Source organism: Podarcis liolepis, assembly GCF_965112155.1.
Source record: "Podarcis liolepis genome assembly, chromosome: 17".
NCBI classification, from domain to species: domain Eukaryota; kingdom Metazoa; phylum Chordata; class Lepidosauria; order Squamata; family Lacertidae; genus Podarcis; species Podarcis liolepis.
The window spans coordinates 10,641,721-10,666,951 of NC_139571.1; the positions used below are offsets into that span (position 1 = coordinate 10,641,721).

General features: G+C 47.6%; 2 protein-coding genes and 1 long non-coding RNA gene across 12 annotated transcripts in view; 1 reads left to right on the forward strand and 2 right to left on the reverse strand.

The window, feature by feature from the left end:
• Positions 1-315: 315 nt before the first annotated feature.
• The window catches only part of LOC310697020, a 90,546-nt gene continuing 65,630 nt past the window's right edge, over positions 316-25,231 (reverse strand). For 5 of the 10 annotated variants that reach the window (XR_014520857.1, XR_014520859.1, XR_014520860.1 and 2 more), the window contains 3 exons: positions 3,880-4,036; positions 2,553-2,703; positions 316-1,284 (listed from right to left, as the gene is read on the reverse strand). This is a non-coding gene — a long non-coding RNA (uncharacterized lncRNA). The other 5 variants (XR_014520856.1, XR_014520858.1, XR_014520864.1 and 2 more) reach the window with 3 other exon arrangements.
• On the reverse strand, positions 10,404-22,393 carry PGLYRP2 (peptidoglycan recognition protein 2). The gene is made up of 5 exons (XM_083483097.1): positions 22,232-22,393; positions 17,913-18,022; positions 16,198-17,094; positions 13,986-14,196; positions 10,404-10,927 (listed from the first exon to the last, which is right to left on the reverse strand). The coding sequence occupies exons 2-5, from the start codon at positions 17,971-17,973 to the stop codon at positions 10,591-10,593; spliced, it is 1,506 nt and encodes a 501-aa protein (XP_083339223.1). The 5' UTR covers positions 17,974-18,022; positions 22,232-22,393; the 3' UTR covers positions 10,404-10,590.
• CYP4F22 (cytochrome P450 family 4 subfamily F member 22) overlaps positions 25,114-25,231 on the forward strand; it is a 49,552-nt gene continuing 49,434 nt past the window's right edge. Inside the window, exon 1 of the mRNA XM_083483044.1 lies at positions 25,114-25,193. Within this exon, the coding sequence (XP_083339170.1) occupies positions 25,129-25,193 (65 nt within the window). The 5' untranslated portion in view covers positions 25,114-25,128. The remainder of the gene's footprint in view (positions 25,194-25,231) is intronic.

Sequence of the window (25,231 nt, forward strand, 5' to 3'; positions counted from 1 at the left end):
TGGAAGAAAGGGGAGGATCTGAACACTGAACCTTGGTATGCTAGAGTGTAGTCAATAGTACTGGCTGAGAAACTGACTTGTTAGTTCTGAGCAACTAGAGGCAAACACAATAAATTTTCATGTTATGATACATGGCAAATGTTTATTAAATATATGAATTGTTTAGATCAGTGTTTCTCAACCTTGGGCCTCCAGCTGTTTTTGAACTACAACACCCTTCATCCCTAGCTAGCAGGACCAGTGGTCAGGGATGGTGAAGGCCCAAGGTTGAGAAACAATGGTTTAGATCACAGAAGGAAACCACTAAATGAGACCTTTTGGAATAATTCAATGAAACTTTATTATAATGATACAAGTCTGTACAAATACCAGGACAAGCTTTTGTTGTTTGTTGTTGGACAATTTGTTGTTTTATTGTTGTTACTGTAATTTGGAAAATAAATGAAAATATTAATAAAAAAGAAAAAAATGCTCATATATTTTAAAGAAACAGATACTCTGGGAGTATAGAGATGCTCTCGTCTCTTGAGAGGGGGCTGCTCCCTTCTTATGGGGTGGCTGCTGTCCGCTTCTCTTGGTGGAGGACTGTGGTGGGAGCTTCAACACCTTCCCAAACTCAGACTGGAGGCATCTTGTCAAGCTTCACCCACAGCTGGACAGCAAGCAGCCGAATAGCAAGAAACATCCATGACTGAAAAAGCAGGGAAGTGGAGGATGAATGTGCCACAGCCACATACAGAATAGTCTGGCTCCAAATCTGATCCATTTGTGGCTTAAGCCCCTGCCTCCTTTCAGAAGGGCTGGATGCCACCAACTTATATACCTGGGGTGCCACTTCTGAAGTGCCGACGAAGTGGTAGAGCACTTGTGGATCTGAAGAGAGACAAGACGGAGGAAGAGTCTACCCACCAGGACTGGCCTGTGCAGTTTCCCACCTTTGAACGAGGAAACGTGGTTTTATGGTCTCCCTTTTTATCATTGGCCTCTTGCCATGCTGCTTGTGGGCACTTTTGAGAACAGGCTGCCACTCTAGCAGGGTGCCTTGGGCCTGATCCAGTTGCTGCAGGGCTCATCTGGTGCTGTCCTCCAATTGTCCTCCTGAGCGAGGCCTATGAGCTGGGAAGAGGGACCCACGACGAGGCGATGGCGTGCACAACAGTCTGGAGGGTCTCCAGTTGAACAAGAGAAGCAGCCTTATTTGGGATCTTTAGAAACTCTCCAAGGTTGGAGAAGGACAGTTGGGATGTGCAGAAACCGCAGGTGAGAGGCCTCCATCATAAACAGCTGTGCACAAAGAAGGCAGAAAGGGGAGGAAGATCAGATAGATGCCAAATCCCACCAGAGTTTGGAAACAATGCAGCTAAAGTAGTGTCAGGGAACTGCCATCAGTGCCGGAGGGAGAGAGCAAAAGCCAGAGGGATCATAGAGAGCGTCCAGGGATCGAGAGAAGCAGCCCATCTTCTGGGGAAGGAAATCAGCGTAGCACCAGTGGAGAGGGGGGGCAGGAGGCTGAAGTGGCGAGGCGGTCCCATGACTCCTTGCCTGGGACCAGCAGGGAGAGTAGGGGTCCTCCGTTGCCAACGCCCTCCCGGCGCAGAAGGCTCCCGCGCAGAGAGAGTAGGAGGAGACTGGGTGTCAAAGAGCTTCTTTGCTGGAAGAAGTTTAAGAAACGCCCACTCACGGATTCTGCCAGCGACTGAGTCAGCCACGGGTGAGTGGCAGTCCGGACAGACAAGGTTTACTTTGGCTGCCCAGCCAGGTGTTTGCACCCAGCCAGGGAGATAGTTGCCTGCTTGCGCATGAGCAACCCCTAGAACACATTACAAGTAGGTTTTGTTTTTAAAGAAGAGTTGGGTTCTGCCTTTCAAGGAGAGATGGATCCTGCTCTCTTCCTGGACTGGGAGCGATGCCCAAAGAGTCACCCTTAAGGAGCTGCTTTGTCCAGTAAGATCATTGGTCTACCTCCACGCTGACTGGAAGGTGGCACTCCAGGGCCTCAGGGCAGGAGTCTTCCTTCCCAGTCCTATGTACATGTGGGCAGGGTGCCAAACTGGGTCTTTGACCCAGGGAAAATAAAGCCTAATTTCTCCCCTGCCTAAATACAATATAAGATTCTAGTCCTCACAGTCCCAAAGGGCTGATTTAAATGAGAACACAGGAAGCTGTCTTCTACTGACTCAAACCACATTAGCACATCTAGCTCCCTATGGTTTACACTGAGTGGCAGAAGCAGCTCTCTAGGGGGCGTTCCCAGCCCTGCCTGGAAATGGCATCAGGGATTTTGCATGCAAAAGCACAGACTCCACTACTGAGCAATGACCCTTTGCCAGCCTGGACAGCATTTTACTGATTGGGGTGGGGGGCAGGGCAGGGAGGTGGTAATTCTCCTGCTATTTGGTTGGAGACAAACCAAAAAACCTCAGAAAATTAACCAGAACATTCCCTGGGAGCATGGGATTTATGAAGGTCAAAAAACCAAGGAGCATCTTTAAAAACTGCCCATGGGGTGGGGGGAAAAACACGGCTTCAGAATGTCTCCCCGCTTACCTTGCCTTCTGTGGCAGCAGGGGAGGCAGAAGACCATTGTCTGGGCTTTCAACTGAGCCAAAGATAGTTGTCCGAAATAGACAGATGTTTCCGATGCCAACTGATCCAAAAAAGACAATTCTCTAAAGAAGCAAGACATCTCTGGTGTCAACTGATCTGAAGGAGACAGTTGAATGAGCTTTTTAACTGATCTCAGGATCCTTTCAAACAGCTCACCTGGTTTCCTGGGAAACAAAACATTCCGCAGCCCATTGTGAAGTCAGATCTTGGCCAAGGCCTCACCCAATGGACCGTGGGCTCTCTCTCTCTCTCTCTCTCTCTCCATCTCAGGCCCATGTCAACACTTGGTATCTTCATCCAGCTTCCAAGCACCTGCCCTGCCCCTTGATTTACCCCGCACCTGACCCAATGTTATGATGATAAATCACCTTGTTTTATGTGTCCAAACCCTCCAGATGTTGCTGCTAGATTCCAACTGCCCTCCTCCCCCTACTCCATGACATCTGACATCCCGGATCTGCTGTCTAGGGGTGATACTGTGGGCAGGTTTACTTTAGCAGAGTTAAACAATCCCCTTTATAAGTTTATGCAGCGATCAACTTGTTGCTGAGTCGTCTGAGTTCTACTACTAAAGATGCCTTCCTGGTTAAAAATCCCTTTGAATACCTTTTAAAGAATACACAGTCGAATCTGATTCATGTTAATATAAAACTATTTTACTCTCAGATTCATTCAGGTTTACAGAACTGCACCTGAAGGCAGGCTTAGGTTACGTAACAAGCAAATAAACTATACCAGAGGGAAGTTGGTCCTGAGGTGACTGCAACGGAGCAGTTATTTTTCAAAACTACCAGCAACCGACAAACTGGTTGTCACAGCAACCGGTTAGAACATGGTGGCCATTAGTCCTCTATCAGAATGTTGCACTTGACTGCACCTTTACATCCCCCAGATAGGCGTTGGGGGTTGAGAAACTAATTCAATTTGCTGGAAGTGCACCTGATGGAGGGAGTACTTAAGGGTGCAGGTGTGAGCCCTGCAGAGGTGGGGGGTGTATTTTAGGGTTGAGTGAAAAATGAGCTCCCAGAATTTCCTATTTGTGGGTGGTGAAATTGGGGGCAGGGGGAGGATTTTACTGATTTTTTGGGGGGGGGTTGGCAATTCTCCTGCCATTTGGATGGAGACAAATGAAAAACTCAGAAAATTAACCAGAACACTCCCTGGGAGCATGGGATTTATGAAGGTCAAAAAACCAAGGAACATCTTTAAAAACTGCCCATGGGGTGGGGGGAAGAACAAGGCTTGAGAATGTCTCCCCTCTTCCCCGCTTACCTTACCTTCTGTGGCAACAGGGGAGGCAGAAGACCATTCTCTGGGCTTTCAACTGAGCCGAAGAGAGTTGTCCAAAGGAGACAGATGTTTCTGATGCCAACTGATCCAAAAAAAGACAGTTCTCTAAAGCAGACAGACATCTGCCATGTCAGCTGATCTGAAGGAGACAGTTGAATGAGCTTTTAACTGATCTCAGGATTCTTTCAAACAACACACCTGGTTTCCTGGGAAACAAAACATTCTGCAGCCCATTGTGAAGTCAGATTTGGCCAAGGCCTCACCCAATGGACTGGGGGCTCTCTCTCTCTGTCTCTCTCTCTCCATCTCAGGCCCATGTCAACACTTGGTATCTTCATCCAACTTCCAAGCACCTGCCCTGCCCCTTGATTTACCCCTCACCAGGAGGGCCAGGGCAGCTGCATCTGGGCTTCCCTTACAGTTTTGCACCCCCTGCCTCACATCGCTGTGGGAATCAAAGGGAATAAAATGGGCCCTGACTGTGATCCAGTTTCCAACACCTCATGAAAACTCGCCTGTCTCCCCAAGGTGTTGGCTGGCTGGCTGTTCCTCCTTTAGTCATTGTGTATTATCTGTTCCAGTGGTTTGAAAGTTCTTGCCTTTTCATTTTAGGGTGTGGGCTACACCTTCTCTCTCCACCTGGCTAACTCACCACCTCTAGGCAGCTTTCAAAAACCACATTTGTACTCTCAGGGGGTCTTCCTTGGTGCTTTACTTTCACTTGAAAACCCCACATTTGGTCCAAGGAAGTCAAGGTGGTATACATGGTGTTCTTTTCCTGTGCAAATTACCCTCACAATAACCCTCTGAGGTAAGCTAGGCTGCCTCCAATACTGGAAGGAGTATGAGGCTATGGTAGCTTTGAAGGATGCCCCCCACACCCTGGGCTGGGGGCTGGGGAATGAGAGCTGGAGGGTGGAGGTTCACTCTGAGGGAGTCCCATTCCCATTATTCAAAAATGGTATCCTAGACCTTTACATGTGTAGCGCAGATATGGCCAAATTTTTACAATACGAAAGTATGACAAGCAGAAACAGAAGTTGCCCCAGACCCAGATAAACTACAACACAAACTTATTATGCTTAATTCCCCTTGAAAAGGAGATATTGCCCCTCATTTATAACCAATACTAAACTGAAATGTTAAAAAAAGAGAAACGAATCTGGAAAAAGTGATCTATAACCAAAAAAGGAAAAAGGATAAGAGGAACTTAAGATTCTCAATCTCTCTAACAAGATGCAGAACTATTTCTTTCACAGACAAATTTACCACAGATAGAAAAGGCTTCACATCTGTACCAGTTGCACTGGGACTACCATCATATGTGATACAGGGAAGCCATACTCTTTCAAGGTGTGCCTACTTCTGAAAACTACTGATCTCGGCCAACAAATGACACTACACATTTGAAGGTGCCTCAGTCGTTCCAGAGGTTTTGTCGTTCTGACAGAACACTTTTAACTTTTGCCCGCCATAGGGGATGTCACGGGCCCTGCTGCCCAAGACCGGATTGTCCTCGACAGGATGGGTATCCCGCTGGGTAGGCTGCAGCTGGGCTCAGCACTGCCTGGGAAACATCCTGGCGAGGCCCGTACATCATGGCCATTGGGGCGCATGGAGTTTCCGCAGGATGCAAGACTGTAGCTGCTCTGCAACTGTGCACACCTGCAAATAGTCCTGTCCCTGGCCATGCTCCGTCTTTCAGGCCTCCCAGTTCCCCTCATGAAGTGGGCTTATAATTGGGGATGGCAGCAAAGGGGATGGGGCTACTGGCCTTCAGGTTTGGCCAGATTTCTGCTTTCCCCACCTGCCCACCCCCCATTTCTTGCATGTGTCTTCCAAGTCTTCCCAGCTGTGAGTCCGTCTCCCCCAAGGTCCAATTTGCTCTCTTTGTCCAACTTTGGGGAGGTGGTCTCCATCATCCGCACCACATCCAGCGTCTCCCTCCTGCTCCATGCCTTCCCCCCTCCTTAGTTGGATGCTGGCATCCCACAAGAAGCACTGGAGACCTTACTGGAACCTGAGGCCCGGAAGCCTACGTCCCAGCCTAAGTTTGCACACACTTCTTCCCTTTTATTTTATTTGTAAGATTTCTTACCTGCCCTTCACAAGAAGGTCCAGGGTGGGTGACAGCTATATAGCATACCATTATAAAAATAGATAAAAGAAGCCCAGAGTTAGAAAGGGAACCCAGGGATCATCTAGTTCAACCCTCTGTGGTACAAATAAATAATAATAATAATAATAATAATAATAATAATAATAATAATAATACCCTGCCCATCTGACTGGACTTCCCTAGCCACTCTGGGCGGCTTCCCCAGTAAAACTGTTCCAGATGGAGAACAGTATAAATTTCAACAAAAAGAGATGAGTGTAACAGAAATGCCAGGGTTAAAAAAAAAGATGGGAGGGAAATTTCCATGGGGAGGGAGTTCCGCTATGTAGGGGCTGCCATGCAGAAAGCCCTGTCTCCTGCTCCTCCTGCCCTCCATCCCCCTCCCCCCCCCAGTCTGACGGTGGGTAGAACTAACACAAAAGCCTGCCCCCATGCAGATATTAACTCCTGAAAAGAGTGATAGGAATGGAGGCAGCCTTTCGTATCATTGGCAGCATCCTGGGCAAGTTATTTCACTGGACTAGTGGCCCATTTTTCTAAATATCCTTTCATTCTCCACACTCCAGGCTCTGAGCAGACCAAGTCTTTCGGAACATACCTTCTATCTGGCGTCCTTGGGTTGAAGGTTTCCTGGAGACTGGTGTCTTTTTCTGTGGTCCAAGGCTTATTTTACATGTATATTCAGGCTGAACAGGAGATGGAGGGGTTGCCAACATTACAGTCCAGCAGAGACCCCATTAGGGTTCTAGGGGCATCACCCAAACCGACAGAGGGCCTCTGTGTCTTTTCCAGCAACAGTCCCAGAACTGCCTGGTTTTCTCCCTAAAGGACGCAGACACTTCGATGGCATCATCTCCAGGCAGGGTCAAGGGAGGAAGTTGTGCCTTTTTCTGCTCCCTTTCCTGAAGCATCTTTAGTGAATTAGTTTCCATAGCAACATTTTGGCCCAAGCTTACATCACAAAGCAGATACTTCCCTGGCAACTGTTGGCACAGAGATTATTAACCTAACTGGGCTGATTGACTTCATCCGCAGTTTGCAAATATGACAGCCCTTGCAAGATCTACACAGCATTTTCAGCGGCCCTAAGAAGACAGCTTTTCATTTGGTATCATTGCCCACCTTGTCAATCAGAAAGCTTATGTTTTTCCAAGAAGTAGAATCCATTTCACTCAAAGATTAGACAACTGAACTATTTAGACAATTCAGTCATATTTTACAAAAGTGGTATGCTGTTTATTTTAAAAACACAGCTGCTAAACACACGACCTCAATAATGGTGAAAAGGTTCACATTTTTCTGCAGAACTCTGTATTGTTGTGGGGTATTTTCTTCTGTGGGGTGACAATGCCTTTTCTGTGGTCCACTCTGGGAGAATATGCATACTTATCACATAGCATGAGGATGTCTTACTTTGTTTTGGACATGAAAGCAGTTGCAATGTTGATTTTCGTAATCTAGACAGAACCACACAGAGACTCTGACCACATTATAGATTTAACTACATGGAGCGGCTTAGCAGTCAATCACTCTTTCCAGGGAACCAGGGGCGCGAACTTATAAAAAATATTGGGGGGGGCCGGGAAAGCTCATGAATAATAAATAAGCTCATGAATATGCAGATAAAGTGGCGCCGCCTCCTCGTGAGCGAATAGGGGAGAGCGTGCTGCGCCTATTAATCAGCTCCGAAGGAAATTGGGTGGAGCTTTTGCTCGGGAGGGAGGGCAGGAGGCATGCAGCCCGACCCTGTGCATTTTGGGCTGGGGGAGGGGCGGCGGTGGCGCTCTGCTGGAGGGGCGCCCGAGATTATTGGGGGGGCGGAGCCCCCCAAAACGAATTTTTGAGGGGGCTCGGGCCCCCTCAGGCCCCATGGAGTCGGCGCCTATGCAGGGAACTGTTAGGGTCCCCTAACAGCTCTCAGCTTCCTTAACAAGCTATAGTTCCCAGAATTTTTTTCTTTTTGAGGGGGGAGCCATGACAGCTTCATGTGATATGATACTGCTTTAAATGTCCAAGTAAAGATGGGCCAGAGAAAATACTATGAGAACAATTATTACAGCTGCTATTGCTATCTTGGTAGCTAGGAAGAAACCACGTAGACGCAGTGTTATAAGAATTCAAAGGTCTCAAATGTAGAATAAATGTACAAGGCAAACACATATGTCAGAGCTGCTTGAAGATCCTAGCTCACACAGGATCACGCTAGCCAGCGATCATTAAGTAAAAGTCTTTATTGAATTACAGTTTCCATTCTCACGCTGCTGCGCGCAACTCTACGTCTAGTAGCTAGATCGGCGAAGCTCCGTCTGAGTCTCCGCCCCGTGTGCACCAACTTAATATCCTAGCCTTGCTCCACCTTTTCCGCCTGACTGTCCTCCTCTGGGTCCCTCTACCCCCCGGGGTTTCTTCCTTCCGGGATTCTTCTGACGCTGACCCGGACCCTCCTGTCTCCTTGCGCCGGGCTTTAGGACCTGGCTCTCTTTCGGGGCTGCTTACTGCGCCGCCTTCCTCTGCATTTGAACTTGGCGCGCGCGCCCAACCTTCCACTTTCCTCTTAACCGTTTCTTCGCTCCCCGATGGAGGTGTGGCCACTCCTGACTCATGCCCTCCCTCCTGTGGTGAGCTGCCAGCGCTTCCCCCCTGGCTCCCTTCCTCTTCCCTGCTTCCTGGCGGTGATGCTGGTCCCGATTTCCAGCTGCTCTCCCCTGAGTCCCCTCTGGCTCTATCTTCCTGGGGTGCCCCCCTAGACTCCCCCCTTGCCCTGGCCACTGGTGCTCCTTTCTGTGAATCCTCTGATTCACTGGAAAGACTAGGAGATCTCGGGTCGTCGTCATCACTCATCTTTTCTTCTGCCTCCTCCCCTTCGCTCTCTGTTTCCTCCCTTGCCCGTGCCTCTGCTCCTAAACCCCTGACAACATACATAAGTATATGAACCACGTGTCTGAAATAGTACAGGAGAGCAATCCTGAAGCCGTTTTGGCTCTCCCAAATTGGCCTCAAATATTTCTCTGCAAGGAGGAAGGCAATAGGAAAAGCTTTCCAGTTGTCTTTGGACTGTAGGGGCTTACACCCCCCTTTTTGAATACAGTCAGGCAAGTGTCTGTTAAGCTGAGCAAACTATCAATATGTGTAAGAGATTCAGAAACTAAAGTATCTACCATCTCAAAGGAATGGCCAGGCTACCCAGAAAGCGTAATCAGATAAGGCATTACCAGGTATCCTGGCAGACGGGAGAGAAGCAACACTCTCAAATTTCTGCTGGAGACTGTCTCCTTCTGTGATGTATGTATGATGTTTTGGGGGTTGGTCTTGGGCTACAGGGTGGGCAATTTCAAAAGTCTTTATAGGGTCTTTTTCGGGGTTCTCCCTCCTATGAGTGGTGAGTGGGGATCCTGTTGCAACAGTTTATTTCCTTTAATAAAGATCAGGCTTACTAGCTGCTTTGCTTTCAATTAACAATTGGCCTCTGTTATTTTCTCCGACCGATAGAAATCTCCTGAGGGACTCTATATGGGCTCTAGATAAGGGAATTAAACGTAGTCTCTTAAAACAACGGTCATCTTACATGTAGCTAGATGTGAAATGGTGCAATCTCCCCCCATGGCTTTCAGGTCCAGGGCTGATGATATAGCTGTGGCAGAGCTCAGATTTCAGTGGCACCCTAAAAGGTAAAGGTAAAAGGACCCCTGACCATTAGGTCCAGTCGTGGCCGACTCTGGGGTTGCGGCGCTCATCTCGCTTTATTGGCCGAGGGAGCCGGCGTACAGCTTCCAGGTCATGTGGCCAGCATAACCAAGCCACTTCTGGCGAACCAGAGCAGCACACGGAAACACCGTTTACCTTCCCACCTATTTATCTACTTGCACTTTGACATGCTTTTGAACTGCTATGTTGGCAGGAGCAGGGACCGAGCAACGGGAGCTCACCCCGTCACGGGGATTTGAACCGCCGACCTTCTGATCGGCAATTCCTAGGCTCTGTGGTTTAACCCACAGCGATGCAAAAATCTGGCATCCTCTCCCACCTCTTCCCTTTCGTTGGATGTCATAGTTGCAGGGTCCCACCCCCCTAGCAATGCCTTTGGATATAGCATGGTATTGCCCTGCTCTGATTTGGGACGGCATTTTGTTATCATCAGGGGAAACACAAAATTTGCACATGAAAGTGCCTTTATTCAGTGGCTCTGTATCTCTATTCTGTATCTTTGCCCTTGCAGACAGGAGCAGAGGCACACAGTGGGCTGGCTGTGTAATTCTTGGACAGATTTCTCTAGTTCACCTCCAGCTGCATTCCTTCATTATTTTCAGTCCCTTTCTTCCACACCACTGCCCCCACCATAGTCCCATGGATCTTAGATTTGCGTTCCCCAGATTTTTAAATCAAAGTATTGTATGTATGACTGCCATCATTTATTTTGCTTAAGGATTTTGAATTCAGCCCTGGCTTCCTTGCAGGTGTTGAACAGCCGCCCCCTGGTGTTGGACTTGGGCACTGACGGCACTCTTCCCCCAGTCTGCGTGATGATGGGTTCTTGAAGACTCTCACATCAGGAAACAACATCAGGCAGCTCTACATCAGATGCAGCGACGAACACCCTTGTCTGTAAAGCACCTCTCTGCGAAACCTTTCCAGGTTTGAATCTCTTTGAAAAGTCTGTCTCCCGGGCATAGGGTGTTCCCCATCTGGCGGTGTCCATGGATGGTGTAGTTGGCTTGCAGCTTGGAGCCCCTCACAGCACACTTTATGAAGTTGTTCTTCACCAGTTCCATGCTGTGGGCATCTGGCAGTGCCTTCATGTAGTCCCCGATGAAGCTGATGCCGTAGCCTTTGGTGTTGTAGCTCCGTGTGTGCGCTCCTACCCAGTGCCAGCCTCTCCCCTGGTAGATGTATCCATCACCTCCGGCAACATAGCTGTGCAAGGATAGAAAATACGGTAAGTATTGTCTTACCAAGGAGCTCAGCCTTGCTGTCATTCTCTCTCTCTCTATACAGTGGTACCTCTGGATGCGAACGGGATCCGTCCTGGAGCCCCATTCACATCCTGAATAGAATGTAAGATGCGACTGCGCATTTGCGCATGTGCGGGTCGCGTTTTTCCACTTCCGCGCATACGTGTGAAGTCATTTTGAGCGTCTGTGCATGTGCAAGGAGTGAAACCCAGAAGTAACACGCTCCATTACTTCCCGGTTGCTGTGGAGCATAACTTGAAAATGCTCAACCTGAAGCACATTTAACCCGAGGTATGACTGTATATATATACTGTGGTACCTTGGTTCTCAAACACCGAAAACCCGGAACTAAGTGTTCCAGTTTTCGAACGATTTTCGGAAGCTGAGTGACCAATGCAGCTGTCAACTTTTGTTTCCGGGGCACCTGCACCAATCAGAAGCTGCGCCTTGGTTTTTGAACATTTCGGAAGCTAAACAGACTTCCGGAATGGATTAAGTTTGGCGCTTTTGTTTTTGCTATTTATTTTGCGTTTTTGCTTTTGAGGCTTTTTCGGTTGATTTGTTTTTGTGACTGATTGATTGTGTGACTGCGGAAATGGATAAAAGCCCCCCATCCAAACAAGGACTATCATCATGTTTTACTGTGCTTGATGTGTTTAATTTGTTGGAAGCCACCCAGAGAGGCTGGGGCAACCCAGTCAGATGGATACCATATAAAAATTTATCATTATCATTACCGGTTCAAGGATTTCCATTTGCACAATGGAACAGTCACTCCCTCTCCTACCCCTGCTTGTCCCCTAAATATGTGTCTGGGGCTTTCGCAATGCTCTGGATCAGATTTGGGGAGGGTGTGGGGCACACGCAAGGGCAGCAGCAGGAAAGTCCCATAGCAGAAGCAGAAATGTTTGTGCGGACAGGATGTGCTACTTGAACGCTGCCCACAGCTTTGCATACATGAGAGCAAAAACCAGTCTGCAATCTCGTTTTCCAGTTGAAAGGTGGGCTATTCATCCAGTTCCACAGTGCTATTTTTTCTAGAAAAAGAGGTGCAGGAACTCATCCTGAACACCTCCCTCATTCTCTTATACAGTGGTACCTCGGGTTAAGTACCGGAGGTCCATTCTTAACCTGAAACTGTTCTTAACTGGGGGACTTCCGGGTTAGCGTGATCGGCAAATGGCGGATTCCCTCCAAGCTCCCGAGGGAATCAGCTCAGTGGAAGAGGGGTCCTGCCGCGGCGGCGACGCGGGGACCCTCAGAAAACTATATGCGTTATTTGTGTGTAGTGTTGATGTGTATGTTTATGTTTTTGTGTTTGTCTAAAAAAAAATGAGAAAACCCTAATAAAATTTTTATATATATATAAAAAAAGAAACTGTTCTTAACCTAAAGCACCACTTTAGCTAATGGGGCCTCCTGCTGCCGCCGCGCCGCCGAAGCATGATTTCTGTTCTCATCCTGAAGCAAAGTTCTTAACCCGAGGTAATATTTCTGGGTTAGCAGAGTCTGTAACCTGAAACGTATGCAACCTGAAGTGTATGTAACCTGAGGTACCACTGTAATGACAATGTGTCCTACCTGAGAAGTGCTGGAACTGAGTTCTGGTGAGTTCCAGATGGAAAAAAAGCCCATATTTTCCGTGAACTCTAGTCTTATACCCCAGTGTCAAAAGGAGTGAAATTAAGCTTTTGGGATCAGAAGCTGGACTAGATTATGATCCTTTCCTTGATCTGAGAATTTCATAGTTCTTGGTGTAGTAATAAACTTTTGTTTGGAAGGTATCACTTCAGGCCATAGTTGAGAAGGCACCTGGCATGATGGAATGCTCAACAACCATGCAAAAATATCCACAAATTAGAAGTCTGGAAATAGGTTCTAGACTGGCTTTCCCATATGATGCTAGCTTTCTTTGTGCAGGGGTTTTAGTTATTTATTTACCAGTAAATGAGCCCCCACCAGCAGTCTGAAGTTAAGTGGTGTACCTGAAACACAGAGAACTAGACCTCATTTATTTATTTTTATCCAAGAATGGCATCAGTTTGGATGAGAAGGACCTCTAACTGCAATTTCACCCCAACTTCCAGAACTCAGTTCACCTTTTGCAGGATTCTGCACTGGGAAATCTTCTCTGAGCCTACGGTGCATCAAACATAGGGATGCTTGAGGAATTTGATATTCACCCATACTTATTAATTAAATGGCCTTGATATGCCCTGGGTGGAATAAGGACTCAGCTACATTAGCAAAGAAACAGCGATTTGAATGCACTATAAACATGCAACACAAGATGGCGCCAGAGAGAAGGAAATTTTAAAACGCCATAGAGATTTTTTTCTTTTGTTAAAACGATGTAATTTCTGGCTTATTTATAGCGTTGCTTTCCTGTGTTTAAAGGTAAAGGTATCTCTGACCGTTAGATCCAATTGCGGACGACTCTGGGGTTGCCAGCTCATCTCGCTCTATAGGCTGAGGGAGCAGGCGTTTGTCCGCAGACAGCTTCCGGGTCATGTGGCCAGTATGACTAAGCCGCTTCTGGCAAACCAGAACAGTGCACAGAAACGCCGTTTACCTTCCCGCTGGAGCGGTACCTATTTATCTACATGCACTTTGACGTGCTTTCGAACTGCTAAGTGGCCAGGAGCTGGGACCGAAGAATAGGAGCTCACACCGTCGCGGGGATTCGAACCGCCGACCTGATCAGCAACCCCTAGGCTCTGTGGTTTAGACCTGTGTTTAGATCCATCCTAACACACAAATGAGAACTAAGTTATCCACCAGAAACTGCATTTCTTCAAAGGTTGCAAGACAGTTATTTCGCAGCTTGAGTTGATTGGAATCTGCCTTTAGATATGCACGGTGAGAGAAAATACACACTTAGATAGGGTTTAGAAAGCATTGTTTTGAATTTTTTAATGCACATTAATTCAGAAATGGAATGAAAAACCTAAGAAAACAACTCTTAACAGGGGACAGATCTGTCCATTCCTAGCTGTGTATTACAATAGGACTGTGCTTACCTGTAGCCAATGTCATCCCAGCCACGGAAATCCTGGTGGAATCTCTGCATCGAGCGCATATCCTCTGCACACGATGGGAAGCTACGGCATGGCTTTGCAGGGGTGCTAGTGTGGTGGATGTATACGAAGCCCAGGGGCAACTGAAGCTGCGCGGGTGTTCCTCTGTAGGGTCGGGCACCCCACATGCACCGTGGGATGATTGCAGGACACCCTGTGAGGGGAGAAGAACACGGCCGATAAAGTAGGTCATGCAGTTAGAAAGCAGGTCAGCCAGCATGTCTGCTTGGTGGAGGGGCAAATTGTAGGACAAAGGTGTTATTTGAGGCACAGCTCCTAGGTAAAGGTAGATAAAGGACTCCTGGATGGATCAGTCCAGTCAAAGGCGACTATGGGGTTGCGGACCTCATTTCGCTTTCAGGCTGAGGGAGCCAGCATTTGTCCATAGACAGCTTGTTGGGTCATGTGGCCAGCATGACTAAACTGCTTCTGGCACAACAGAACACCGTGACGGAAACCAGAGCGCAGAGAAATGCCTTTTACCTTCCCGTCACAGCGGTACCTATTTATCTACTTACACTGGCGTGCTTTCGAACTGCTAGGTTGGCAGGAGCTGGGACAGAGCAACGGGAGCTCACCCCGTCGGTGGGATTCGAACCACTGACCTTCTGATCAGCAAGCCCAAGAGGCTCTGTGGTTTAGACCACAGTGCCACCTGCATCCTAGAGCCATATCACAGACAACCAGCTCTCCATGTGCTTAGAGCTATTCTGTGATTTCACTCTCAACTATCCTTGTGCATCAGGATAAACCAGGCTCATAAGATTCCCCCTACCCGGTTACATTTCACATTAACATACCCTCCAAAATCCTAGTGATCGGAATTGGTCCCAAGCTCTTATGGGAGCCAGCTGACTCGTGCTAGAGCAATGGACCCCAAATGGGGACATCCCAGGATCCAGCCAGAAGCAAGGATGGCTTCGATAATTCCAGGAGGTTCCACTCAAATCGGAATGCTTGAAAGGTATGCGTTCATGTACAGTCTACATCAGGGGTAGGCAACCTAAGGCCCATGGGCCACAAGCGGCCCACGAGGGTTGTTTAACTGGCCCATGAGCCATCCCTGAACCGAGCTGCCCGCTCAGTGAGTCCCTGCGCGCTGCGCTAAACCGACGCAGCGTGGTGCAGGAACTCACTTCCGCGGTGCCAGAACTCACTTCCGTGGTGCCAGAAATCACATCTGCACATGCGCAGATGTCGGAAATTGTGGGCGCAACCGCAATCTGGCCCATGGAGGGATCTCTGCTGGAGTGAACCGGCCCAGGCGACGTAAACCTTGCTGACCCCTGGTCTACATTGCTAATGTCATAGGCACCAACTCTATGGGGCCCTGGCCCTTTGCCCCTCCAATAAAATATTTAGGGACACACACACACAATATTTTGTGCAAGTTGGTGCCTTCCTCCTTTTCGGCACCATTTCTGAGCAGGTCTGAACAAGGGCACCTGGGAGGAGGCAGGCTGGCCGGCCATTAGGAGAGGCAAGGGGGTGGGGAGGGGTCATGGGAGGCAAGCGAGCAGCCCCAAATGTTTTGCACATGGGTGGGAGGTAAGGGGCGAGCAGACGGGGGGGGAGGGGAGGAAAGGCCCGCTCCCAGTTGCTCACGTTGGAGGAAGGTGTGCTCTGCAGAAATGCAGGGGGGAGGAAGAAATGCGAGTGGGGGGGTCTTTCCAACTTCTTTTTTTCCTGGGTCTGCAGTGAGATCCATATCCTCTACTCTTCCCCTTCCCCTCCACAAAATGAGAGTCAGTGTAATTTGCCCCAAACGTCTTAGCAGAAAAGTGGGATGTGATTATGTTAAATAAATGAACCACGTGGGCTTTGAAAAGACGTACATGTGGGCAGTATCCCATTTATGTAGTAAGAGGATCTCTTGTTTAGGATGGAATAGGGTAGGAGAGAAACAGAGAACTGGTAGGGAGAAGTATATTTACATTTAAGGACCTCTATCAAGGGATGTGGGAGGGGATTTGATTCAGTGTGCATTTACAGCTGAATGTATTGCCCTTTTCGAAACAATCTGAGAACTAAAGCGCACCCATCCTTCAAAATGTGCCCTTCTCTGAATTTTGCCAGTGTAGTTCTCCAACCTAAGTACACAGGAGACAGGAATAAATCCGTTCTGGAGATATGGTTTTCCACATGTGATCCATACCTACATACAAAGCCGTGAATTCTTCTACAGCCCGGTTTGCGACAGATCTCAGTTCTTCATTTGTGAGGCCATCAAACAAGGGGTTGCTTTCATTCAGCCTGCGGAGCAGGAGGAGAGAATCCTCTACTTGCATCCTCAGCTTTTCTTCGCTCACCAGAGCTGCAAAGTTCTTTCGTCGGAAGTTGCTCTGCATCACACTTTCACCTCCTAGGCCCTCTCCGCCATAATAATCCTTCAGCAGGACACTGAGGTTGGATGGCGGATCTGCTTTCTCTGCCAAGTAAGTACCAAGAATGAGGCCATCCATTGCACCATTGATAAAAGCATCTGGAAGAGTCGAGGGAGCCCCCATCAAGGTGAATTTTTGAGGTGCAGAGATGCTGTCCCAGCAGCCGTCTGGTCCCAGGGCCACCTGGCTTTGGTTGGTGTGAAAGAGGAGAAAGGCTTTGCCAAGGTCCATGGCGATTGTTGTGGCGAAGAGGGGCTCCAGAGTGAGGGGTAGCTCTACCACAGAACTATTGGTGGAGTTGGCGATCGAAGGTGTGGCATGCAGAGTCTCCTTATGGCTCCTCTGGAGCCCTGCAGCAATCCCAGCAAGAAGAGGACTGAGCGAAACTGTAGTCCCATCAGGAGTCAAGACCACCCCATGTTCTACCAAGGAGGCATCAACCTCGTGGTTCACCAGGTTTTTGAGGAAAATGCTCTGCTGCTCACTCAAATAAGACACATCTGAGGGAGCCGAAGTCACGGGGCCGAGGAGAAGCTGGCAGAGCTCGCCCTCACAACACTCCAGCTCTCGGAGAAGCTCTGTCACAGTCTGGTCCGGGGTCCCTCTCAGCTGGGATTCAAAGTCTTCCAAAACTCCAGTCACAGAGTCCATGTGCAATGTCGAATAATCTGGAAAGGGCAGGATTGAAATATCACAATTGGAGCAAGCAAGCAGACAGTGGGACAGAAGAAAGCAGATGTTAAAGAGCAGGTTTCTGTGGGGAAAGTGGCATGGGGTCAGGGGGGGCATAGCCCCGGGCACACAGTTTTTAGGGGGCGCAAACCAGGTACCCCCAGGCAAGGGGGTCTCTCACTGAATGGCTGCTCAGCCAGCACTGGAGGTATTCACTTGTCAAGGGCTGTGTTGACGGCTGGTCTCCTCCCTCCACAGGCAGGCAGATGGCACAGTGCAGCCCGGCTTGGCTCTGGTGGCAAGGGCTGGGCTGGTGCACAGGCTCTGTGCCCACCTGCCTGGAGGTGTTGGTGGCAAGGGCTGGGCTGGCACAGAGGAAAATCAGGCAACCACCAGGTAAGTAGGTACAGGATTGTAGCCTATGCCTGAATGAACCGGGCTGCCCTTTGGCAACCGATGCCAGGACTGTAAAATTAACACACTGCTCAGCTAATGCAAGTCAGCTGTTGGTAACCATATTGGCTGACTCATATTAGGTCTATCAGAACATGCCCTTTGTGAAGAGAGATAATTAAAACAGAAATGAAAAGCGCTTGTGAGGTGTTCTGGTTATCCATCCGGCAAAAGCATGCAGGAATAGTGGAAGTTTTGAGGCAGGGCTAGAAGCGGATTCCCTGGACACCTGTGATTTCAAACAGAATTCAGGCCCCTGCCCATTCCCTTCTGTCCTTCTCAAACTCGTTCGTTTGTCACCCCAGAGGCTTTGTGAGAACAGAGCTAGCACAGCGCTGGGTGCATATTGGTCGAGTCTTACCTGTACTGTCCGCGGAGACACAGAAAAGCGCAGGTATGAGGCTCAGCCATGGTAGCAACATCTCGTCTGCTGGCTGAAGTGCAGCCTTTGATTGTGGAGCCAGCTGGCACCTGAAGCAATGAGGCGGGAAGGGGAGAAACAAATAAATGTCAAGGGGCTGGACTGCTGAATGTGAGCTGGAGCCAATGAGGAAAGGCAGTGGTTCACAACATCCCCAGACCATACCCCCCCCCCATCATCCTGAATGGCAAAGCCTGTCTTCAGAACATGCAACTTTCACCTCTTCACTTGAGAAGCTCTGCAGAAAGTGGCTTTTAAGGACCCTCGAATGGTGTTGCAAAGCAAATGTTCCACAAGTTCTAAATTTTTTTGTACCCTGTTCTGCTGCAATTGATCTGCAAATACCTAGAAAGCTGTCCAGAGATACAGATGTGTGCAGAATGTTCTTGGGACTGTTAAAAAAAACTTTCCATTGTATTTTATTAGTGAAAGAATGGTCAAGTGCATAGCTTATTTTTGAACCTGGCTTTTGTTCAGGGTATTCAGGAGGCAGCTGTGACAGACAGCGTTCTTTCCTGGATATGAAAGATCTTGCTATGAGGTCACACATAGCCTTGGTGACTTCCGGATTAGATTAGTGCAATGCACCCTATGTCTGACTTTTCCTTGAATGCAGCTGACCAACACATATTTTTTTCTCTTATTACTCCTCAGTGACATACACAACCAAACTTTCTCTAGATGTAACACTGCATTTCAGTTATCACCACAATCATATACATGTCTGCCCAGAAAAGAATCCCATTGAGTTAAATAAGCCTCACTCCCAGATAAGTGCATACAGGTCTAGGGACTAGCCCCACTTACCTGGGAGTAAGCCCTATCATCCCTCAGGGGGACTTACTTCCAAGTAGATGCGGTTAGGATTGTGGTGTAAGTATTACATCAGCTTGGCTTGCTCAGAACATGCAATGGAGCATATTTTTGTCAGGGGAGCTGTCAGTTTGGACCTTGCAAGGCTTGCTGAACAGCAGCAAACAGGCACCCAGTAAAAGGTAAAGGTAAAGGACCCCTGGACGGTTAAGTCCAGTCAAAGGCGACTCTGGGGTTGCGGCGCTCATCTCGCTTTCAGGCCAAGGGAGCCAGTGTTTGTCCACAGACAGCTTTCCGGGTCACGTGGCCAGCAGGACTAAACTGCTTCTAGCACTACAGAACACCGTGACGGAAACCAAAGTGCACGGAAATGCCATTTACCTTCCTGCTGCAGTGGTGCCTATTTATCTCCTCACGCTGGCATGCTTTTGAACTGCTAGGTTGGCAGGAGCTGGGACAGAGCAATGGGAGCTCACCCCATCATGGGGATTCAAACCGCCGACCTGATTGGCAAGCCCAAGAAGCTCAGTGGTTTAGATTACAGCGTCACCTGCGTCCCTGAGGCACCCAGTATTGCAGCTGTGATGGATTGCCTATAGTCTGAAGATGCAGGGAATGCGTAGATCAATCCTGAAACAAACTTGATGGAAACACATGGAAGAAGGAGCCCTTCTACCAGACCCTTACTGATTCCAGAAGTGTCATTTTTTGTGCTTGTCTAGCTTCTGAAAATAAAAGCCATACTGGGAGTGGGAACATTACCTGGCAGAAGCAGGTATCTGGAAGGACACTTGGTACAACATTAAGACTACATATCCTTCCAAGAAAAGAGGTGTCTTCCCTGCTTGGTGCAACCTATTCTTCCCATCAGGAAGGAATTACCCCTAGCCTAAAAATGATTTAGCAGCAAGTCTGAACACACACACACACACACACACACACACACACACACACACACTGCCCACTTCCTTTGGTGAGGAAACAGCTGGTCTCCCACCCTGTTCAGTCCTATCTAAATCATTCGATTTCACCAGATACGGTAAATGCCTTTCCAAGAATAAACAATGTTCTCTGTTATCTATCTGAGGGGTCATTTTGTAACTCTGTGAACTTTCCTCCCTCATAACCCGAGTGGGTATGCTTGTTTGCCTCCTTGAATGTGCAGAAGGCAGCATGACTCATGCCAAGGGCTGAGTCAAACAGTTGCTGGGCATGCAGCAACTACTTTGCTCCTGCACAAACCAGCTCCTTTTCTGCAGGCTGCTGGTTTCGAGCAACAGAATTACGGTAGGTACCTGTCTCGCTTCACACTGTTTTTTAAGTTGTTTGCGGTGCTGTCATCAAAACTTTAATTCAAAGCCACTGGTGGCACCTGCAAGAAACTAGCTGGTTGTACGCAGAGTTGACACATCCCCATGTACAATTTTCATTCAGTTTTCTAGTGGATATGATTGTACCCAGTTGGCCCCAATTCATAAAAAAAAGTCAAGTTCCACTCACTGTGTCTTTCCCCTCCAAAGAGAGAGAGAAAGAATTTAGGCTGGACTGCCTATCCAGCTGCTGCTTCTTCTATTAATTAACTAATTGATTAAATTTATATTCTGTCCTTCATCCTACACATCTTAATCTGGACCTAGGCATCACAACCCACTAATATTTTTTTAATTAATTATTATTATTAATTCCCTACCCATCTGGCTGGGTTTTCCCAGCCACTCTGGGCCTCTCCCAGCAGAATATAAACAATTATTAACAACTTGCTCATTGCACAACAACTTCGTTTTCCTCCTCCCTTTGCAAGAGGGGCTTGGCCATTATTCCTCCTACCCACCCACCCCAAAATTCAGCAAAGATACTGTGGTTAGATCAAAGCTTAGAACATCACCAAAAAAAATGTGCCCCTTCTGATGAAAGCCATGGCATGGGCAAGGGTGTATACAGTATCTCAAAATCTGCAGCAAATGGCCTCTGATGCAGAATCCAGTTGCTATTTCAGGATTGTAGTCCTCATGATGATAGAACACAGGTGAGAAACACTGAAGCCTTCTTTCTTCTGTAAGTTTAGAAACCAGAATTCCATTTTCCTCGCTTCTTTAGTAAAACCTGTCTCCCTATCCAGATTACTCGTATATTCCTGATCCCTCCCTGTTCTTGTCAGTTGAATCCAGAAATAACATTCCTTTGGGCAAGTAACCAGCATTTCTGTGCTTATTACAGCACCCGGCAGACTTCTATAGCAGTGGAATTAGTCATGTCTCTGTAGGGTTTCAGGAGGTGAGGAGGCTGCATTTCAGCATAGCTTCCTTTCCACCACAGTAGCCCCTATGGGTTTTCTAGTTGTAAAAGGAAGAATTTTGTAATTCTACATTTCAGCTTCCTAAACGCAACAGAGAAAAGCTATTCAGTGCTGCCCTGGAAAACTCCTCCTACAGGGATTCTCCACTCCGCAGCCATTTCACTCAAGGGCATAAAATCCCTGGAATTTATGGGATCACAACAGTTTTGGCGCAGCTAGGGTGAGATGCTGCAATGACAAACCTAGACAGCATCTTAAAAAGCAGAGACATCACCTTGCCGACAAAGGTCCATATAGTTAAAACTATGGTTTTCCCAGTAGTGATGTATGGAAGTGAGAGCTGGACCATAAAGAAGGCTGATCGCCATAGAATTGATGCTTTTGAATTATGGTGCTAGAGGAGACTCTTGAGAGTCCCATGGACGGCAAGAAGACCAAACCTATCCATTCTTAAGGAAATCAGCCCTGAGTGCTCACTGGAAGGACAGATCCTGAAGCTGAGGTTCCAATACTTTGGCCACCTCATGAGAAGAGAAGACTCCCTGGAAAAGACCCTGATGTTGGGTAAGATGGAGGGCACAAGGAGAAGGGGACGACAGAGGACGAGATGGTTGGACAGTGTTCTCGAAGCTACCAGCATGAGTTTGACCAAACTGTGGGAGGCAGTGGAAGACAGGAGTGCCTGGCATGCTCTGGTGCATGGGGTCACGAAGAGTCAGACATGACCAAACAACTAAACAACAACAAAGGTGAGATGCAGAGGAGACTTAGAACCAGAAAATAGGGAGTTTGCAACATCCTTTCGGACTGAACTCCTGGTGAGTGCAGTAGCCCTGGGGAGAATAGCCTGTCCTCTTTTAGGGGAGGAGAAAGATGAAGAGGGCACCTCTATGCACAGTGCTCTCTGTGCAATCCCATCACCAAAGCCCGCAAGAGCCATTCCCCTATGCTATCTAACTGGACAACAACAACAACAATCTTTATTATGGTCCAGAGACCCAACAAATTGTTACAAAGCAATACGCAATTCATACAGCCTACCTCCAGGTTAAACAAGCATTTTGTTCAGAATATAGGGATGATTGGTTCTTGCAACCACCAGTAAAAACTTTGCCACTGCTAATGTTCTAATTGGAAAATGGATGCTTACCTTCCTCATGCAGGGAACCAGTGTGGTAATGCTGCCAGCTAACCTGGGCTCAGGGATCTTATACCATTCCCGACAGCCGGACAGCCTTACCCAAGCGATTTCCCCACGTTCGTGACAGATGCGACAGGCTGCCGTTTCTGCACCGCTAGCAAACCTGCTCTGTCAACGTGGGTGAGCTACCCAACCCCTCTGCTTGGAGGAATTCCCAGCGCTCTGACCTTGTTGACCTGCTGAGGGAGATCCCCTAAGCGCTCCAAACAGGGATTTGGCAGTGTTCTGCTGGGAGGCACATTATTGACACAAGGAACCTAAACAAAGTAGGGCAACACATGAAGGCACGCAATCCTTTGGTATCTGGGGGTGGGGAAACCGAGGCAGCAGGGTAAGGGTTTCATTTCCTCGGCATCTCCAAAGTGGCAGAAATTATGCCTGGTGGATTCAGTCAGTGGAGAAGAAGATGATGTTCTGTGTTTGCTGATGAAAGTGGCCACCATGTGCAGAGGATGGGGAGAAAACACATTACAGTCGTACCTTGGAAGTTGAATGGAATCCATTCCAGAAGTCCGTTTGACTTCCAAAACATTCGGAAACCAAAGCGCAGCTTCTGATTGGCTGCAGGAAGCTCCTGCAGCCTATCAGAAGCTGTGGAAGCCGCATCAGACGTTCAGCTTCCAAAAATAGTTCGCAAACCGGAACAGTCACTTCCAGGTTTGCAGCATAAGGGAGTCAAAATGTTCGAGAACTAAGCTGTTTGAAAACCAATGTACGATTGTAGAGCTGACTCTTCCCCATTGTTTATTATTTATGGAGCGAACTGAATAACGCAGAGGACTTTGAATTTAATTTAATTGGAAGTATAATTGCTCATATATCTTCAGTTGGAAGGCAGGATGAAAGGAGTCTGTGAACTTGCCAAGGAACTGATAAGGTTCTTTAATGAGTCATCTGCAGTTTGAAAGACCACTCTTCTTCGCAGGCCGAGAAGAAAAATGGTGTCAACAGATTATTTCTTGGGACAGAGTAACTTTTGCAGCTGTTGTTAAAGTTGCAAAAGAATGAAGTATGGGATGGAGCGATGCAGAATTGTCTGGAACAATGGGATATCAGCTCTGCCCAGGGCATGATGGAGAACAACAACAACCGGGGGACAGAAAGACATAACATCTTACAAGGACAGGAAGAAACGCCACGGACAGAATAATTGCCACACACAGGAAGAACAAGGAAATAGTCTGAGTTCCTCACTTGTAGTTTTATAAATCATTTAATGTGTCAACACAAATAGAAGTTATTAATATTGGAGTTGTTGTATAAGGGATTATTATTATGACTGGAATGTAATGGAAATGAATAAGATTGTGGAACGCAGAAATAAAGTAAATAATCAAGCCACCAATTCTAGCATGCGGGGGCCCACTTTATCTAAATTATCTAATACTGTATTTGAACGATTGGTAATAATAATTGTATACAGTGGTACCTCGTTTTGAGTCCAGGATCCGTTCCAGAGCCCCGGACACTCGACGAAAGTGATGCTCAACAAAGCACGTGCGCAGAGCATTTTTGCAATTGTGCACATGCGCGAAGCGCGATTTAGCACTTCTGTGCACATGCGCGAAGCGCGATTTAGCACTTCTGTGCATATGCAAGCAGCAAACCCAGAAGTAACCCGTTCACCACAATGGACAGAAGACAAGGTGGACGTAAATTGTGGTACCACTGTAATAAATTGGTATTGTTATAATGAGGCTATTATTGGATTGTAATTGAAAACTAACAAAAATATTATTAAAAAAAGGAAAAAGGAAACACATTTGCTCACTCAATTACCTACTTTGTTTGCTTCATTAGCATAAAAACATGGGGTTTGTGCTTCATAGGGATACCCTGCTGCTTGTCCCCATCTCTGTATTGACTCCTAACCCAATAAACCCACAGAAGCTAAGAGGACTAAATTTCTTTCTAGCTTACAGCCCCATGATTGTTAATGGAGGCCAACGTTTCTGTACGCCACAGATTCTCTTCTTGGACAACCATAGGCAACTGGTCCCCTGTGGATTTAGCCCCCAGAATCTCCAGGCTAGCCACTGATCCCCACTCTGCATCTCCAGAACTGTGCAGTTGTGAACCACACCTGGAGTCCTGTAACGGGTTCTGGGCACCTCAGTTTAACAAGGATATCGACAAGCTGGAACATGGGAAAAGGAAGGCAACCAATCAGTTGCCACAAACAGAACTTTAGTCCAATGTTGATTTGCTGGCCTGCACTGACACCAAACATGACATAGCGATAATGGAGGTCAGGTGCTGCAATTTAGTTAAGATCTGCGGGTAATTACCATGTTGCATCATATTTATTGCCTACATTTATATTTTGCCTTTCCTTCTAGGAGCTCAAGGCCATAAACATAGTTCTCTCCATTCCATTTTATTCCCACAACCCCCCTGGGGCTGGATGAGTGGTTATCTTCCAGTGAGCTTCATGCAACTAAATCCAGATTTGCTTAAGGTGGAGAATCCCTAACAGACCAATGACTTATTGCCGGATGAGATAGATTGTTCCCTGAAAAATTGTCATTTTAGCCTTTTATTACTTAATTGCTTCCAGGTGTTATTACAATCGAGCAGTATCTACAGCTTGCGAAACAAAATAAATAAATGTCAGAGTATTAATTGCAGGTAATGTCTGTTCTGGTCCGTCCAGATCTGAAAGAGTAGCATCATTCCTTTAAAGACTGTTACCATGTTAAGGTGCTCCCGGCTCACAGCAATGACCTAACTAAACTCCACCTACCTGCTTATCTAAGGATGACTGCAATTCCTCCGAGCTGATGCCACAAGGCTTCTTTTGTTCCGCACAGCAGCTAGCGCCATTTTGACGCTGAATGAAATACTGAATGCCAGTAATAGAAAGGGTAGCGATTCGTTCGTTGCACGTAGCACATCGTTTCCCTCCTTTTAGGTGAGATTTCTGGTCTTGTCCAGTTTCCAGGTTTACAG